Source organism: Hemitrygon akajei, chromosome 16, assembly GCF_048418815.1.
Source record: "Hemitrygon akajei chromosome 16, sHemAka1.3, whole genome shotgun sequence".
In the NCBI taxonomy this organism is placed as follows: domain Eukaryota; kingdom Metazoa; phylum Chordata; class Chondrichthyes; order Myliobatiformes; family Dasyatidae; genus Hemitrygon; species Hemitrygon akajei.
Genome location: NC_133139.1, coordinates 47272466 through 47289646, shown reverse-complemented (window position 1 = coordinate 47289646; position 17181 = coordinate 47272466). Strand labels below are relative to the sequence as shown.

The 17181-nt window shown below is 42.3% G+C and overlaps 1 protein-coding gene across 1 annotated transcript in view; it reads right to left on the bottom strand.

Annotated features, from left to right (window-relative positions):
- Nucleotides 1-5009, bottom strand: part of LOC140740024 (cyclic AMP-responsive element-binding protein 3-like protein 3) — a 51856-nt gene extending 46847 nt beyond the window's left edge. The window contains exon 1 of the mRNA XM_073068816.1: nt 4867-5009. Within this exon, the coding sequence (XP_072924917.1) occupies nt 4867-4887 (21 nt within the window). The 5' untranslated portion in view covers nt 4888-5009. The remainder of the gene's footprint in view (nt 1-4866) is intronic.
- Between the last annotated feature and the right edge of the window lie 12172 nt (nt 5010-17181).

Below are 17181 nucleotides of genomic sequence, written 5' to 3'. Positions count from 1 at the left end.
TGTGCCCTACCACCTGTCTGCAACTTAAAACTTTAAGTTTTTCCCCATATTTACAGTCCTGATAAAGGTTCCCTGACCATCATCAAATGTCATGAGATGTCAGCCTTGCTTTCTTCTTCACAGATGCTGCCTGACCTGCTGATTTCTACAGCATTCTCTGGTTTTATTTAAAGTATGGTCACCTGGCCAACGATTGTAACTGCATTCTCATAAACAATCATTATCATTCAAGTTATCCATTATTTTCATAAATAGTCCAGCCCCAATGTTGTGCAATATGAAATCACGTCCATTATCTATGATAAAAAGTTGGACCAAGAATTTACCTACACAGGGCTTCTATACAGTGTTGTACATAACATTTTGTGGAGACTATACATTTTCATTTAATATGAAAGCCCTCTTTCACTGTAATTTAGATGGATTTTCTGAATGAACTATTATTATAGAAATGATATTTCACTGGAAGACATATTGGACTCAATATTGAATTAATGGAAGACTATAATACTGAGGGAGTGTGAGATCAGACTTGCATCAATCATGCTAAAATCTGCCCAACCAAAATACATAGGATCAATTTGCATAAATTTGAATATATTTATGACCAATTAGGATCAATTTATGTGTAACTAGGCATGAGACGTAAACAATTCAGGGAAGCATGACAGAAAATGTGTTTCAGTAAATGTTAATGACACAAAATGCAATATTGTTTCAAATCAAATCATACAATATTTATAAATTACATACTTCACAATTATCATTCCTGTTAAAATCATTTTGGTTAAATGTAAATTAAGGAAAAGTTAGTTACTGAGAAGCAAATCCCAATTGAGTGTTAAGTAAAGAATACATAGATGCAAAGCACTAATTAAAACATCTTAAATACTAAATTAATATTCCAAACTGCCTGGTTATATTTTATTTCATTAGAGATTGAAGAAAACGTGTATTGTGCCATTACAGTAGGTTATAATCACAATACTCTTCAAGCATTCTGATCTGAAAAACAAAGTCCTTGGGAAACAATGAATTAGGGAAGGAGTCAGTGTGGGTGTTGGTTCCTACACTATAAGAAACCACCAGTATTGAAGTCAAATAAAGAAGGCAAAGTGTATTTTTTCAGTATACTTACTATCTTCTGGATGTCACAAAGCATTTCAGAGCCAATGAGCTGATCTTGACATGTTGTTAACTACAGCGTACAGTAAAATGCCACAAAAGGTCTAGTAAAAATGACTAAGTTGCGTTCTTACTTAAATAAACATTGGCCAGGAGAACTCCCCACTCTATTTCAAAGCAACTTCATAAGGTCATTAGTATCTGCAGAGGGCAAATTTGGTTTAATGAATGGGGCTTGAAATTGATTCACAAAGTTTCAAATAAAAAATGGTTGAATAACCAAAGTAGAAAAATTTGCTCATCTTTCTGGATCTCTTCCCACCAATCTGGGAATTCAACTCATTTTTCAGCAGAATTTTGGATTCTTTAGAATATAATTCATGCATAAACCACACCCAGCCTGAAATTACATCAACTACATTACAATATGCAATGTTTTTCTCAGTAAATCTTCAACCTCATTGGACTGAGAAACACAATCCTTATTCTCTCACAGAACATCTAGCTTGAACCTTCCAGTTGAAGTTGCCATTCCACATTCAAACTTCCAAAATCCCATAAGGTTATTTTAATGCCAAAAATGGCATGGACTCATTCTTAGACAACTATCTAAAAATTAAGAGCTTGTACTGGACTGCAGTGCGGGATTAGATTTAGTGTTTGACTTGAATTGATCGCATTTTGACTCAGAAGCTAGACTGCCATCTACTGACCCACAGGTACACCAGAGAAAAGGAAGGAAGTTACCGTGGCATATTGTTTCTACATGCTGTCACACAAAACAGTGGATAAAAAATAGAAATGAACAAGGAGGAGGAGTGTAAAGCAAGAACATTGACAAGAAGGAGAGATTCAGATCAAGTTCCAGTAAGAAGGGACCGCAGCTCACACTGACACATGGAAAAGATGCATCTTAGAGCAGGAAGGGATGTGGTAGAGGCATAGTGTGCCAGTAAACTCCACTGTTTAGTTAAGACAAAGCTGTTGGGAACAGGTAGCACTCGACTACAAGTGGAGTTGGTGTAGGTGAGACAGGAGTTCACTCAGTCAACACAGACAAAATGCTGGAGGGACTTAACTTAGTATGTCAGGTAGCATCTATGGAGAAGAATAGACAGGCAATGTTTCAGATGAAGATCCTTCATCTGGGCTGAAATGAAGGAGGAGGAAGCCAGATTAAGAAGGTAGAGGGAGGAGAAGGAGCACAAGCCGGTGAAGCCAGGAGGGGGTACGAAGTGAGAAGCTGGATGGTGATGTGGCTAAGGTAAAAAGCCGAAGAAGAAGGAATCTGATAGGAGAGGAGAGTGGACCATGGGAGAGGGAAAAGTTGGAGGGGCACCAGAGGGAGGTGATAGGCAGGTGAAGAAAAGAGAAGTTAGAGGGGAGCCAGAATGGGGAATGTAAAAAGAGAGAGGGGAGAGGGGAAGAAATTACCAGAAGGGAGACAAATTGATGTTCATGCCGTCGAGATGGAGGCTACTCAGAGGGAATATGAAATGTTGTTCTTCCAACCTAAGAGGGGTCTGATTGTTGCAGTAGAGGAGGCCGTGGACTGACATGTTGAAATGGGAATGGAAAATATTAGTAAAAAATGGGTGGCTATCAGAAAATCCTGCCTGTTGGAAACAGAGTGAAGGTGCCTGACAAATCGGTCCTTACAGCTTAAGATAACATTTGTTCAGAAACTTGATTTTGTTTACTTTTAAAGACACAAACTCCAGACTTGACATGTTTCAGAACATGCTGTTTATTATTTTCCTCGGTTCCAATTGTCTCAAGCCTTTCTGTTGGGCATTTGGAGTGGGGTTTGGATGGACACAGTGACACATGTAATACCTGGGACAGTTTAACTCTTGGCACTCATTACCAGGCAGAAGTCAATATTCTGACTTCAAATATTCTCTGCCCCAAGCTAAATTCACAGCAGCCATAAGTCTGAAGTAAATTTTTTCCTGTCAGGGATTTCAGCTGAGAATATAGGTGAATCATCACTGCCATTAGGGTAAGTGAAAATGTGGACTGTCTGGACAGGAATTTGGAGGAAGGGAGGCTAAGTTAGAATCATAGACTTATACAGCACGTAAACAGGCCTTTCAGCCCAACTAGTCCATGCTAACATTGTCTATCGGAGCTAGTCCCTTTCGCCTGCATTTGGCTCATATTCCTCTAAAAGTTTCCTATCTGTGCACTTGTCCAATGTCTTCAAAGCATTGTATTTATACCAGTCTCTACTGCTTCCTCTGGCAGCTCATTCCATATACCTATTGTCCTTGGCTATAAACCTATCCTCTTCAGAACTCCTTTAAATCCTTCTTCTCCCAACTTGAACCTATGTCCTCGAGCTGGAAAAAAGGCTGTGACCATTCACTTTGTCTATTCCCTCATAACATTATATAAGGTCACTGCTCAACCTTCTAGAACAAGAGCATATCGTTCCTGGCTTTGTACCGCTCCAATAGGAGACTGGGATTAAATTGTCATCAGAGCCTGAGTGACACTGTACAGTCCTGATTTTGACATTGGTGACACTCGTGTCAGAATGATGAGCACGTTCCCTCATGATCACAAAGAGCAGAACAGGTGCACTGGAAACAGCGGTGCCAGCCAACACTTCAACTGCATTAACCTTGGACCTCTCTTTTCTGCATTTAAAGGCTTCTTAAAATAAAGCAGGACTATGTTGCTACTTTCTACTACAATACAGCAGTATGTCACAGGTCTCTGCACTGACTCAGAGCAGCTGTGTTGCCTCTCGAACATAAGTTGTGATTTCGACACCTCGCCAACCGGTCTGCACACAAACACCTAAAGCAAAGCAGATGCTCCGGTGGTCTCGTAAAAACTCAGCTGAGCAGGAGCAGGAGTAGGCCTCATCCCTTCCAATCTTGCCTGTTGTTTAATATGATTATTGTGAATCTGCCCCAGTTCCCTCGTCTTTCAAAGATATATCTACCTCCATTTTAAATAATTCTATTGATCCAGCAACTTTCTGAGGTAGAAGATTCCAGAAATTTACTTAGCTCAGGGAGAAGAAACTTTAATGTATCTCCATTGTAAATGACAGATCCCTTATCTTGAAAATATATCCCTTCATCAAGCCTCTCCCACTAGTAGAAACATCTTGACATTTATCGTATCTTGTATCTTAGATATTTCAATAAATCACAACTCAGTATTATAAAATCCAGCAAATACAGACCCAACTCATTTAACTGTTCTCAATAAAACAATCCCATTACACCAGAAACTGGCCTGGTGAATTTCCTTCGGGCTACTATTTCATTTCTAAAGGAAAGTGACCGCGTTTGAGAATGCAACCTTTCTAAAGAAATAAGATGATTGATGGTACCTGAAAAGGGTTGGAGCATTCTCCACGCTCATTGTTAACCCTCTCTCATTATCACTGTATTAGATTTTCTAGTTATTACTATCCGGCTTTTTTCAAATTACCTCACTCGTTTCCCGATAGCAAATTCTATTCCATTGACTATAAACACTTTGGCCCATCCTGAGATTTTCTAAAGCTCTAAATGAAAACCTTATTCCAAAAAAAAATAATGTTGAAGATAAATACACCTTAAAAGACCAGAATGTATCCAGGATTTCAATTTACCACCCTAAAACCTGTGCTGCAATCTCTGTCTGAACTTTGCCCTGCTTTGTGTTTGAACAGATCTGATAACCAGATGATGACATTAGTTTAATTATTTTTAAAACTTTTTAAAATTCAAATAAACTTACCGTCCCTGTAACCAGAGTCATTTTCGAATATATGGAAGTATAGCTCGTAAACTTGTTTTTCTGTTCTCCTGTGTTTCCGAAGCGTCCCAGTTCCTTCCACTTACTGATGCACCCTCACTCTTCCTTACATTTGACCTATGACTAAGTTGAAGTCCAACCAGGGAAAAATAGCTTCAGGTATTGCAACACCAGCAGCTATCATGATTGGCTGGACAGCAGCGAATACCTTGGCCAGCTGCCATGGAAGGGCAGTGATTGATAGCTGAATAACACGTACATTGTTGAAAATGCCAAAATGTCATGCAAGAATTGTCAATTATCCAATCACCAGGGAGGAGATAAGGGGGTTCAGAGGGCTGCCCTTTTATATAAATCAAATTATATTAATGTGAGATTAACTTTAGACTATGATCACACCTCACTGAAGAAAGTGTGTGCGTCAATAATCATTCAGTTAATGGATCACCATCATAGCACACAGGTCTGCCTTATTAGATAATTCTCATTTACTGAGGGAGTATGACCACAGAGTCTAGGCCTCTCAAATTCTTCACGCTGGGAAGAGCTTGTTAAACCAGTGAAGTACAGTAGGCCAGTCTTACACATGGGCACATCATTACAAAATTCTACCGCCTGTGAAGTTTGTATACAATACAAACAGCCTTGCATGGACAAAATCCTTTCTACCAGAATGGGGGAGAGTAGTTGGATGTACGGTAATGGTCTGTGGGATTGGGAAGCTAGAGCCATGAAAGAGGAAGGCCCTATCAATGAGGCTTTCTTTGAGAGAGATCTGGGACTCTGAGGTTTGTCTATGATAGGGGTGAGGAAATGGTGATCGGCTGGTGTAATTAAGGAGAGAGATCAGGGTTGATGCTGACTAAATTGATGACAATAGATTTTTACAATAATTTCTTTGCTACTGATGTTGGGCGAGTGACCTGTAATCACTTGCTTCTCCAATAAAAGGGACAAAATTGGCGATATTCCAATACTTATTCTCAGTACAGGGTGTTGCAAGGAATACCTTAGTTTATTGCCATGCCTGTTTGACTTTGAGAAGTTAGTGGTGGGTTGTCTATGAGATGGTACCCCACCGTGCTGAAGACTGAGCGGTTTCAGCGTAGCAAGGGCAGCACATCTCCAAGGTAGGTTTAGGGTGAAGGGAAACTTGACGTGGCAGTAGTGTCGCCATCAGACTCCTTCTCTGGTCTTTCAAGGTGACAGAAGTTGCATGTTGGGGTAGAGCTTTTAAAGAAGCCTCCCAAGCTATTGCAGTGTAAATTGTGGATGGTACAACCACAGCCACTTTACACCAGTGAGGGACACGAAACAGTAGCTAAAATGATGGATGAAATGCAAAACAAATGGATTGCCTTACACGCACTGGGGTTGAGGCTCCCATGTGCTGTTGGAGAACTCATTCAGACAAATAGAAAGTTATCATTGTTTCTCCTTTTTGTTCTTTCTTCCCCTCCCTACACACCATCATCCACTCCTCTGTTTTAAACCTGCTACATTTCCAACCTTTTCAATTTCCATCTCTCATCAGTCCTGAAATTTTAATTCTGTTTCCCTCACCACAGATGCTGCCTGACATGCTGAGTATTTCCATCATTTTCATTCAGTGTTCCTTTAAACTCCTGAAGTTCCCTTTTGGTGATGGACAGGCTTGAGGGGAGTCATGAGTTGAGTCACTTTGATGAAAATATCCAGACCCAGCTTAGTCACGAAGTCACAAAGTTTATGTTGGGTGGGTGGGGGGGGGGGGGGGATTTGTAGAGGAAGATCTAAAATGAAGCTACTAAGTGCACAAGGGGTCAAACTAGTGCCAGCAAGATCCTGAAAATGTATCCATCATCAGATGTACCTTTAATGAAAACACAAGAGACTGGAATGTGGAGCAGAAAACAAATTGCTGGAGGAACTCAGTGGGTCCATTTCCCGCACCGGCCCTCACCCCATCCTCCCGTCACCACAACAGGACCTGTGTTCCCCTTGTCCTCATCTACCACCCCACCAGCCTCCGGATCCAGCATATTATCCTCCACAACTTCCGCCACCTTTAACAGGACCTCACCATTAAGCACATCTTTCTCTCGCTATCCCTCTCTGCTCTCCGCAGGGATCATTCCCTCCGTGACTGCCTGGTCCACATGCCCCTCCCCACAGATCTCCCACCTGGCACTTATCCCTGCAAGCGTAAGTGCTACACCTGTCCCTACACCACCTCTCTTACCACCATTCAGGGCCCCAAACAGTCCTTCCAGGTGAGGCAACACTTCACTTGTGAGTCTGTTGGGGTCATCTATTGCATCTGGTACTCCAGGTGCGGCCTCCTGTACATCAGCGAGCACTTCCACTCCATCCGCCACAACAGACAGGATCTCCCAGTTGCCACCCACTTCAACTCTCCTTCACATTCCCATTCGGATATGTCCGTACATAGCCTCCTCTACTGCCATGATGAGGCCAAACTCAGGGTGGAGGAGCAACACCTCATATACCGTCTGGGTAGTCTCGAGCCCCTTGGTATGAACATTGAATTCTCCAACTTCCGGTAATTCCATCCCTCTCCCTTCCCCCATCCCACTTTCACTCTGCCTCCTCCTCCAGCTGCCTATCACCTCTCTCATGATTCTGCCCTCTTCTACTACCCATGGTGCTTTCCCCTTACATTCCTTCTTCACCTTTCCTGCCTATCCCCTCCCTGCTTCCCCTCCCCCACCCATTAATCTTTCCTCTGATTGGTTTTTCACCTGGCACCTTCCCCCTCCCCCCACCTTCTTTATGGGGCCCCTGCCCCCTCCTTCTTCAGTCCTGATGAAGGGTCTCAGCCCGAAACGTTGACTGCTCGTTTCAACGGATGCTGTCCGACCTGCTGAGTTCCTCCAGCTTGTTTGTAAGTGGTCATAATCCTGAGCTCCTCAAACTAGTCCAGCTGCACATCTGAGGTTGTAATTGAACTCATATTAGATTATAGATCTTGTTTAGGGCAAAGACGTTAATTTGAATGTGACACTTTGTACATCAAAGTAAAAGTACAATTAAACTGGCTGGTCCAAGAGAGAAGGTACTCAGTGAAGCAGGAACCCAATCTGAATCCAGACTTACTATCACAGAGAATTCATCTTCCCCTCTGCTCCCCTCTCTGCTTTCCGCAGGGTTCACTCTCTGTGTGGCTGCCACATCCACTCGTCCCTTCCCATGGATCCCCCTCACTCGTCCCAGTTAGTCCTGTCCCTACAGCTCTTCCATCATCAGCATCCAGGACCATAAACTGTCCTTCCAGGTGAACCAGTCCTTCACATGTGAATCCCTCAGTGTAACTCATCATGTCCAGTGCTTCTTCAGTCCAGCATCAATGCATCAGTGAGACTTGAAGCAGATTTGTCAAGCACCTTCACGCTGTCCACCAAGCCAGCCAGGATATCCCAACGGCCATTCATTTTAATTCCACTTCCCATTCCCACACAAACATATCCCCCCCCTTGTCCTCCTCCATGATGAGGTCAAGGCTCTAAGTTCAAAGTGAATTTATTATCAAAGTATCTGGAGTATATGTCACCATATAGTACTCTGAGATTCATTTTCTTGTGTGCATTCACAGTAGAACAAAGAAATAGAGTAGAATCAATGAAAAACTACACACACAGACTGACAGACAACTAATGTGCAAAAGTCAAATTGTGCAAATACAAAATAATATTAATAAATAAATAAAAGCATATGTACATAGAAAGATAGAGAGAGAGATAATAACACTGAGAACAGGAGTTGTAGAGTCCTTGAAAGTGAATCCACAGGTTTTGGAATCAGTTCAGAGTTGAGGTGGGTGAAGTTCTCCGTACTGGTTCAGAAGCCTGATCGTTGAAAGGTATAACTGTTCCCGAAACTAGTGGTGTGGGATCGAAGGCTCCCTTACCTCCTGCCTGATGGCAGCAGTGAGACGACAGCAAAGTCTCGATGGTGGATGCTGCTTTCTTGTGGCAGCAGTCCTTGAAGATATGCTCAGTCATGGTTAGGCTTTTCCTGTGATGGACTAGGCTGGATCCACCACTTGTCGTAGGCTTTTCTGTTCTTGGGCATTAGTGCTTCCCTACTAGAGCTTGATGCAACCTGTCAGCATACTCTCCACTGTTGTTAAAGTTTTAGATGATATACTGAATCTGTACAGACTTCTAGGGAAGTAGAGGCTCTTGCTGTGTCCTTCTTTGTAATGGCATTTATGTTCTGGTCCCAAGACAGATCCTCCGATATGATCACACCAAGGAATTTAAAGCTGCTGTCTCTCTCTACCTCCGATTTCCTAATGATGACTGGCTCATTATCCTCTTGCAGTCAATAATCAGCTCCTTAGTCTTGCTGACATTGTGAGAAGGTGTTGTGCCACCACTCAACCAGATTTTCGATCTCCTTTCTATATGTTGATCCATCACCACCTTTGATTCAGCCAACAGTGGTGTTGTCAGCAAACTTAAAAATGGCATTGGCAATGTACTTGCTTCACGGTCATAAATGTAAAGCAGCGAGAAGAACAAGGGAATAAGCACACAGCCTTGTGGTTCACCTGCTCTCATGGAGATCGTGGAGGTATTGTTGCCAATCCACACTGATGGGGTCTGCAAGTGAGGAAATTGAGAATCAAATTGCACAAGGAGGTATTGAGGCTTTGGATGAGGAGCTTATTGATTAGTTTGAGTTGATGATAGTGTTGAATGAAGAGTTGCAGTCAATGAAGAGCATCCTGATATATGCACCTTCACTCTCTGGATGTTCCAGAGTTGAGTGAAAAGCCAATGAAATGGCATCTGCTGTTGACCTGTTATGCTGGTAGGCAAATTGGAGCAGATCCAAGTCACTTCTCAGGCAGGAGTTGATATGCTTCATGACCAACCTCTCAAAGCACTTCATCACAGTGGATGCTACTGGATGAAAGTCATTGAGGCACGTTACCACTTTCTTCTTGGACATCAGTATGAATGAAGCCTCCTTGAAGCAAGTGGGTACGTCAGACTGCCAAAGCAAGAGGTTAAGTATGTCAGCAAATATTCCAGCTAGTGGATTAGTGCAGGCTAGAGTCAAATAATTCAGTCAGCTTCATCAAGCATGCTCTTCACTTTACAAATACCTGCTGCCTCTTTGATTGACTGAAGACGATCAATCATTCTATCCCCCTGGTTTCCTTGACTGTGTAAGTCTAAGGAAGACACACTTCGGTTCCCCCAAACCCGTGAGGTTGAGACAGCTCTCCCACCCCAAACCCCGGTTTGTGTGGAGGCTGTGTAATTTGCAACCCTGTTACAAATTAGTGCCAAGACAGTACACTGCATACAATTAAAATAATTATATTTATGCACCTTAATTTAAAGGTTAGTAAAGAAAAACAAGAAGAAAAGGGCTCATTCTAATTAAACAGCCAAATGTGCACAAGTTGGAGCTCATCTTGAACTTCTCTGTCACTCACGCGCTGGACCCTCGGTCCGTGTGAACACCCACACCACCTTCCGAATGTCGCTCACAATCCATCTTGAACAAATAGGTTTCCCACTGGGGCATATGCTACGACTGGTTCTCCCCAGCATCTTCCCTCTTCATCTCCCGCCAAACAAAAGTGCCAAGACCAACCTCAGTGTCTTTCACCAAAAAAACCACCCCCAGTTCCGGCATTCTTATTGGATGGCACACATTCATCATCCCTTATCTTCAACAATAACCCAAACAGGCTGAAAGCAGAACAGATTGCTCTTACAGAACTGCAAAATGAAATACCTACAACAAAGATGTGAACCAGGGACTACACTTAGTTATAATTAGGATTAGAATTTTAGATCAGAACCTTATAAGACATTGAGGGGTGACCTGATTGGGGGAGACCTAACAGAGTCTGAAAGCATGCACCACTAGGCTCAAGAACAGTTTCTATCCCAATGATATCAGACTCTTAGAATAAGATGGACTCCTGACCTCACAATCTACCTCATTGTGATCTTGCATTTTATTGTTTACCTGTGCAATTTTTCGGTAGTTTTTACATTTTATTCTGCATTATTATTGTTTTACCTTATTTTAGCTCAATGCAATGTGTAATGATTTGCTCTACATAAACAGTGTGCAAAACAAGCTTTTAATTGTATTTTTGTGACAATGTACACATATCAAGTTAAAATACCAGCCTCATATCACACTTAATTCCTTCGCCAGGTACCTGGGAAGCCTTCATTTCCCCAGCAGCCTGGCAGATACAAAATGGTGTTGGAAGCTGACCTCCAGCACCCTTTATTGTCTATGAGATCTCTGGAAAGCATTTTTCTGGTGTCTCCCGACGCTCCTACACAAGAGGGAGCGTATTCTACAATTACTATACAGGTTTACAGTAGTACATAGATGTTCAAAGACAGTAGAAGAAACAATGAAGATATACTTATTATTAGAATTATTACTGACAGTAATAAAATTCCAATAGTAAGAAAAGGAATTTATCTTATCCAATTTCCTCACAGCCCACAGTTTTCATTCAAAATAAAATTCAGGTTAAATGGAAACTCAGCAACACTGTTTAGAAATGATCACATACATTCCCAGAAATCCCTTAAGGTGCAGAGAAAGAGTTCATTCATTTACAAGTCAGAAAATGCAGCTCCCTCAATATTAGTAAAAGCTAAAAGGTCACTATCCAGCCCTGTTCCTGAAAAAAACAATATCCTCTCTGTACAACACACACACACACACACACACACACACACACACACAATGCTGGAGGAACTCAATATCCATAGAGAGGAATAAACAGGAATAAAAAAAGATTGAAAATGAAGAGCAGGTCATGAGTGTATGGGAGGAGGAGTGAGAGAGTAACTAGAATGAGGAATGGAAAAAGAGAAGGGGGCAGTGAAAAATAGTAGGAGTAAGTAATTACCAGAATTTAGAGGAATCAAAGTTCATGCCATCCAGATGAATAAGAGGTGTTGCCCCTCCACCATGGCAGTAGAGGAAGCCACGGACAGAATGTGATGCCAAGATGAAATGAGTGGCAACCAAGAGATTCTGCCTTTTGTGATGGACAGAGCAAATCCGCTTGACAAAACCATTGCCAACTTATGTCAGATCTCACCTATACAGAGGAGGCTGCATTGGGAACACCCAATACAATAGAAGACCCCAAAAGACTCACAGGTGAAATAGTCACCTGGAAGAACTGTTTGGGAGCCTGAGTGAAAGTGAGGGAGGAGGTGTAGAGGCAGATGTGGCACATGTCCCTTTGCACATTATTGTCTGTCACTAGGTGACAACACTTCCAGGCAAATAACCACACTTAACAGAGTCCCGTTTCCAAACTAGTTTATAATTGCTTACATGTACTTGACATGTGTTGTTGCATTTACCTTCCATTACTAAGCTGGGAATCACAATGGGGGGTTTTCCAGACTCCCCATCCATGAGGTGGGAATTATTTCTTCCGTGTATCGGATGGTCTCCAGAGTTGTTACTCATGATGTCTTTGACAACCTTTCTTTAACATTACTTGGTCCAGCTCTTCGCTGCTTTTCTGTCCAGTCCTGCTTCTGTAGTTCCTCTTTAAGTTAAATAATGGGCATGTTCTTCCATTTCACCTGTTTCGGATCCACTGGTAATATTTCCATACAGGTGTCCTTCAGACAAATACCATCTACTTTACATAGAAAGTGAAGGATTCAACATTGGCATGCTCTCTCTATTATCGTTGACTTTAGCTAAATTCTCTACTCAGCCAGCTCCTTGGCAGAAAGAGGCCTGTCCCAAGCCCAGTGGGATACTTAGTATCTTATCTCCAGCTAACATAAGAGTGCATTCAACTGAGGGGCTGGGGTTGTTTTTTTTGGGAGGGGGTCAATGTTCTTGTTCCTTTTTTGTGTGGGGTAAGGGGAGTTGGGGGGTTGATGTTCGGATTCTTTTTTGTGTGGGGTAAGGGGAGTTGGGGTGTCGATGTTCGGGTTCTTTTTTGTGTGGGGTAAGGGGGGTTGGGGGTTGATGTTCGGGTTTTTTTTGTGTGGGGTAAGGGGAGTTGGGGGGTTGATGTTCGGATTCTTTTTTGTGTGGGGTAAGGGGAGTTGGGGTGTCGATGTTCGGGTTCTTTTTTGTGTGGGGTAAGGGGGGTTGGGGGTTGATGTTCGGGTTTTTTTTGTGTGGGGTAAGGGGAGTTGGGGGGTTGATGTTCGGATTCTTTTTTGTGTGGGGTAAGGGGGGTTGGGGGTTGATGTTCGGGTTTTTTTGTGTGGGGTAAGGGGAGTTGGGGAGTTGATGTTTGGGTTCTTTTTTGTGTGGGGGAGGTAGGTTTGATGTTGCTCTCAGAATGAATTTCATGTTCCCTTTTTGTTTTGTGGCTATCTGCAGAAGACAAATTTCAGAGTTGTATATGGATACATGCTTTGATAATGAATTAACCTTTGAACCTTTGAAGTGAAGAAAAGAGTCCTGTCCCTGAGATTTTTTTGCAATAGCCTTTCTACTACTGAAGTAAGACCCGCTGGCTTCCAGTTATTTGGCTTATTCCCAGTTGCCTTCTTGAATAAAGAAGTAATATTTGCTGTCCTGTAGTCATCTAGTACCTCAGCTTTGCTGATAAAAATGCATGTGCAGAGGGGCCTCAGCAGTCTTCTCCCTTGCTTCTCATCGCAGCTACTTTCTGAGATCCCCATCATGCCCCAACACTACACCCAGCTCATTCAATTCCATGTATCTTCTATCAACTGGTCCTGTCATTTTTGATTTAGATAATTATTCTCCTATTTTCTTTATTTTCCCTACTACATAGGTGTCAACACTAGATCACTGCTCATTATTTATTTTAAAATAAGATTACTTCATGGTTCGGAATGCTAGGTGTTTGCTCCAAGTTGAAAGACGAATTTTGCACTGTTTGTAGCACCACCTCTTAAATGAAACATTAAATGGAGCCCCTATCCTCTCAGATAAACATGAAAGATCTCATCGATCTAATCTGAACACAGCTGAAGGGTTCTCCCTGGTCACCGGGAAAACAGGCAGCTTGTTAACTGTACCATGAAGTTCACTGTTTTAAAACAATTGAAGGCAAAAACCATTTACATTGTTATATGACTGTTCATAAGAAACAGACAGACCCAACAAACTGGTCATAAATATATCATGAAAAGACATAAAACAATGTAAATGGTTTTGTCATAAAACAGCAAACTCCATGGTCACTCAATAATCTAGAGCCCAAAGTTCTTTCCCCAACCATAGGCAATATGTTCTGAAAACATCAATTGGATGGGTTTTGAGTGCTTCTAACAAAAAAATGCAACACCTCACAGTAGTGTAGCAATTCATGTAACACTATTACAGTGCTAGTGACCCAGATTTAATTCCCACTACTGTCTAAGGAATTCATACATCCTCCCTGTGATTGAGAGGATTTCCTCCAGGTGCTCCGGTTTCCTTCCACGTTCCAAAAACGTTCGGGTTAATAGGTTAATTAGTTACATGGTGTAATTGGGTGAGCACTGGGTCATTGGGCTGGAAGGGCCTGTTACCATGCTGTATCACTAAATAAAATAAAATAAAAATACTGTGGAATAAGTCTAACAATTCTCCCAATCACTAGGGACAATCATCTAGTGGTGGCAGGGGTTGTTGCAAGAGCCATTAGAAATGGGAAGTCCTATGACAAACAGTGAGCTGTTTATCATTTAACAGAGTGCAGGACTGAGAATAACAAACCACCTGCAGTTTCCTCTGCTGGCCCATCATGCAGGTCGGGTCATTTAACAGAACAGCAGTGAGAGTTGGAAGTTTTGAGAGAACAAAGTCCAAAGTCCAAAAAACCAGCTCGATAGAGTCAGCACAGAGGCTGTAAACAAAAACTAATCTTTTATAATTAACCAGTCTGAACATGATGTAATTGGTTAAGTTTCCAATTGAAGGGTGAAGCTAATACTAAAATTACCAGAAGTAATGACAAACAAATGAAGAATATTTTGGTCATTCTCTTGATGAAGCTGCAGATGAAATTTACCGGGATGGTTGAGGAAATAGAAACATAGAAACATAGAAAACCTACAGCACAAAACAGTTCCTTTGGCCCACAAAGTTGTGTTGAACATTTCCCTACCTTAGAAATTACTAGGCTTACCCATAGCCCTCTATTTTTCTAAGCTCCATGTACCTATCCAAAAGTCTCTTGAAAGACCCTATTGTATCCGCCTCCACCACCATTGCCGCCAGGCCATTCCATGCACTCACCACTCTCTGAGTAAAGAACTTACCCCTGACATCTCCTCGGTACCTACTCCCCAACACCTAAAACCTGTGTCTTTTTGTGGCAACCATTTCAGCCCTGGGAAAAAGCCTCTGACTATCCACACGATCAATGCCTCTCATCGTCTTATACACCTCTATCAGGTCACCTCTCATCCTCCGTCACTCCAAGGAGAAAAGGCCGAGTTCACTCAATCTGTTTTCATAAGGCATGCTCCCCAATCCAGGCAATATCCTTGTAAATCTCCCCTGCACCCTTTCTACAGTTTTCACATCCTTCCTGTAGTGAGGCAACCAGAACTGAGCACAGTACCCCAAGTGGGGTCTGACTGGGGTCCTATATAGCTGCAACATTACCCATTGGCTTCTAAATTCAATTCCATAATTACTGAAGGCCAATACACTGTATGTCTTCTTGACCACAGTCAACCTGTGCAGCTGCTTTGAGCATCCTATGGACTCGGAGCCCAAGATCCCTCTGATCCTCCACACTGCCAAGAATCTTACCATTAATACTATATTCTGCCATCATATTTGACCTACCACAATGAACCACTTCACACTTATCTGGGTTGAACTCCACCTGCCACTTCTCAGCCCAGTTTTGCATCCTATCAATGTCCCACTGCAACCTCTGACAGCCCTCCACCCTATCCACAACACCTCCAACCTTTGTGTCATCAGCAAACTTACTAACCCATCCCTCCACTTCCTCATCCAGGTCATTTATAAAAATCACAAAGAGTAAGGGTCCCAGAACAGATCCCTGAGGCACACCACTGGTCACTGACCTCCATGCAGAATATGACCCGTCTACAAGGAGATCAGCAGGATCTCAATGAGCAACCTCTTATTTTGGGAGTCTAAAGAAGCCTGGACTGACTTACTTCATGGAGAAGGATGAAGAGGAAATCTAATGGAGGTGTTTAACATTATTGATAAATTATACACGTAGAAAATACTCCCACTGGCAAGACAGTTAGTGATCAGAATACAGATTCAAGGGAATATTTATTATTACTTTATTATTATTACTTTATTGCCACCAAACAATTGATACTAGAGCATACAACCATCGCAGCGATATTTGATTCTGCGCTTCACACTCCCTGGAGTACAAATCGATAGTAAATATAATAAAAATTTAAATTTAAATTATAAATCATAAATAGAAAAGGGAAAGTAAGGTAGTGCAAAAAAACCGAGAGACAGATCTGGATATTTGGAAGGTACGGCCCAGATCCGGGTCAGGATCCGTTCAGCAGTCTTATCACAGTTGGAAAGAAGCTGTTCCCAAATCTGGCCATATGTATCTTCAAGCTTCTGAACCTTCTCCTGGAGGGAAGAGGAACAAAAAGTGTGTGGGCTGGGTGGGTCGTGTCCTTGATTATTCTGGCAGCACTGCTCTGACAGCGTGCTGTGTAAAGTGAGTCCAAGGACGGAAGATTGTGTGATGTGCTGGGCTGTGTTCACGATCTTCTGCAGCTTCTTCCGGTCTTGAACAGGACAACTTCCACTCCATCGGTGCACCCTAGAAGAACGCTTTCTACAGTGCATCTATAAAAATTATTGAGGGTTTTAGGGGACAGGCCAAATTTCTTCAGTTTTCTCAGGAAGTAAAGGCGCTGGTGGGCCTTCTTGGCAGTGCTTGGTTAGACCAAGTCAAGTCATTTGTGATATTGACCCTAAGGAACTTAAAGCTTTTGACCTGTTCCACCTGCGCACCACCGATGTAGATGTGGTCATGCGATCCACTACTCCTTCTGAACTCAACAACCAATTCCTTCGTCTTGCTGACAATGAGGGATAGGTTATTGTCTTTGCACCATGCCACCAGGTTCTTAATTTCCTCTCTGTATTCAAACTCATCATTACCCGGGATACAGCCTACAATTTTGGTGTCATCAGCAAACTTACATATTGAGTTCGATGGAAACTTGGCTACACAATCATGGGTGTACAGTGAGTACAGCAGGGGGCTGAGTACACAGCCTTGTGGGGCACCGGTGCTCAGATTGATTGTAGAGGAGAGCTTGTCCCCTATCTTTACAGCCT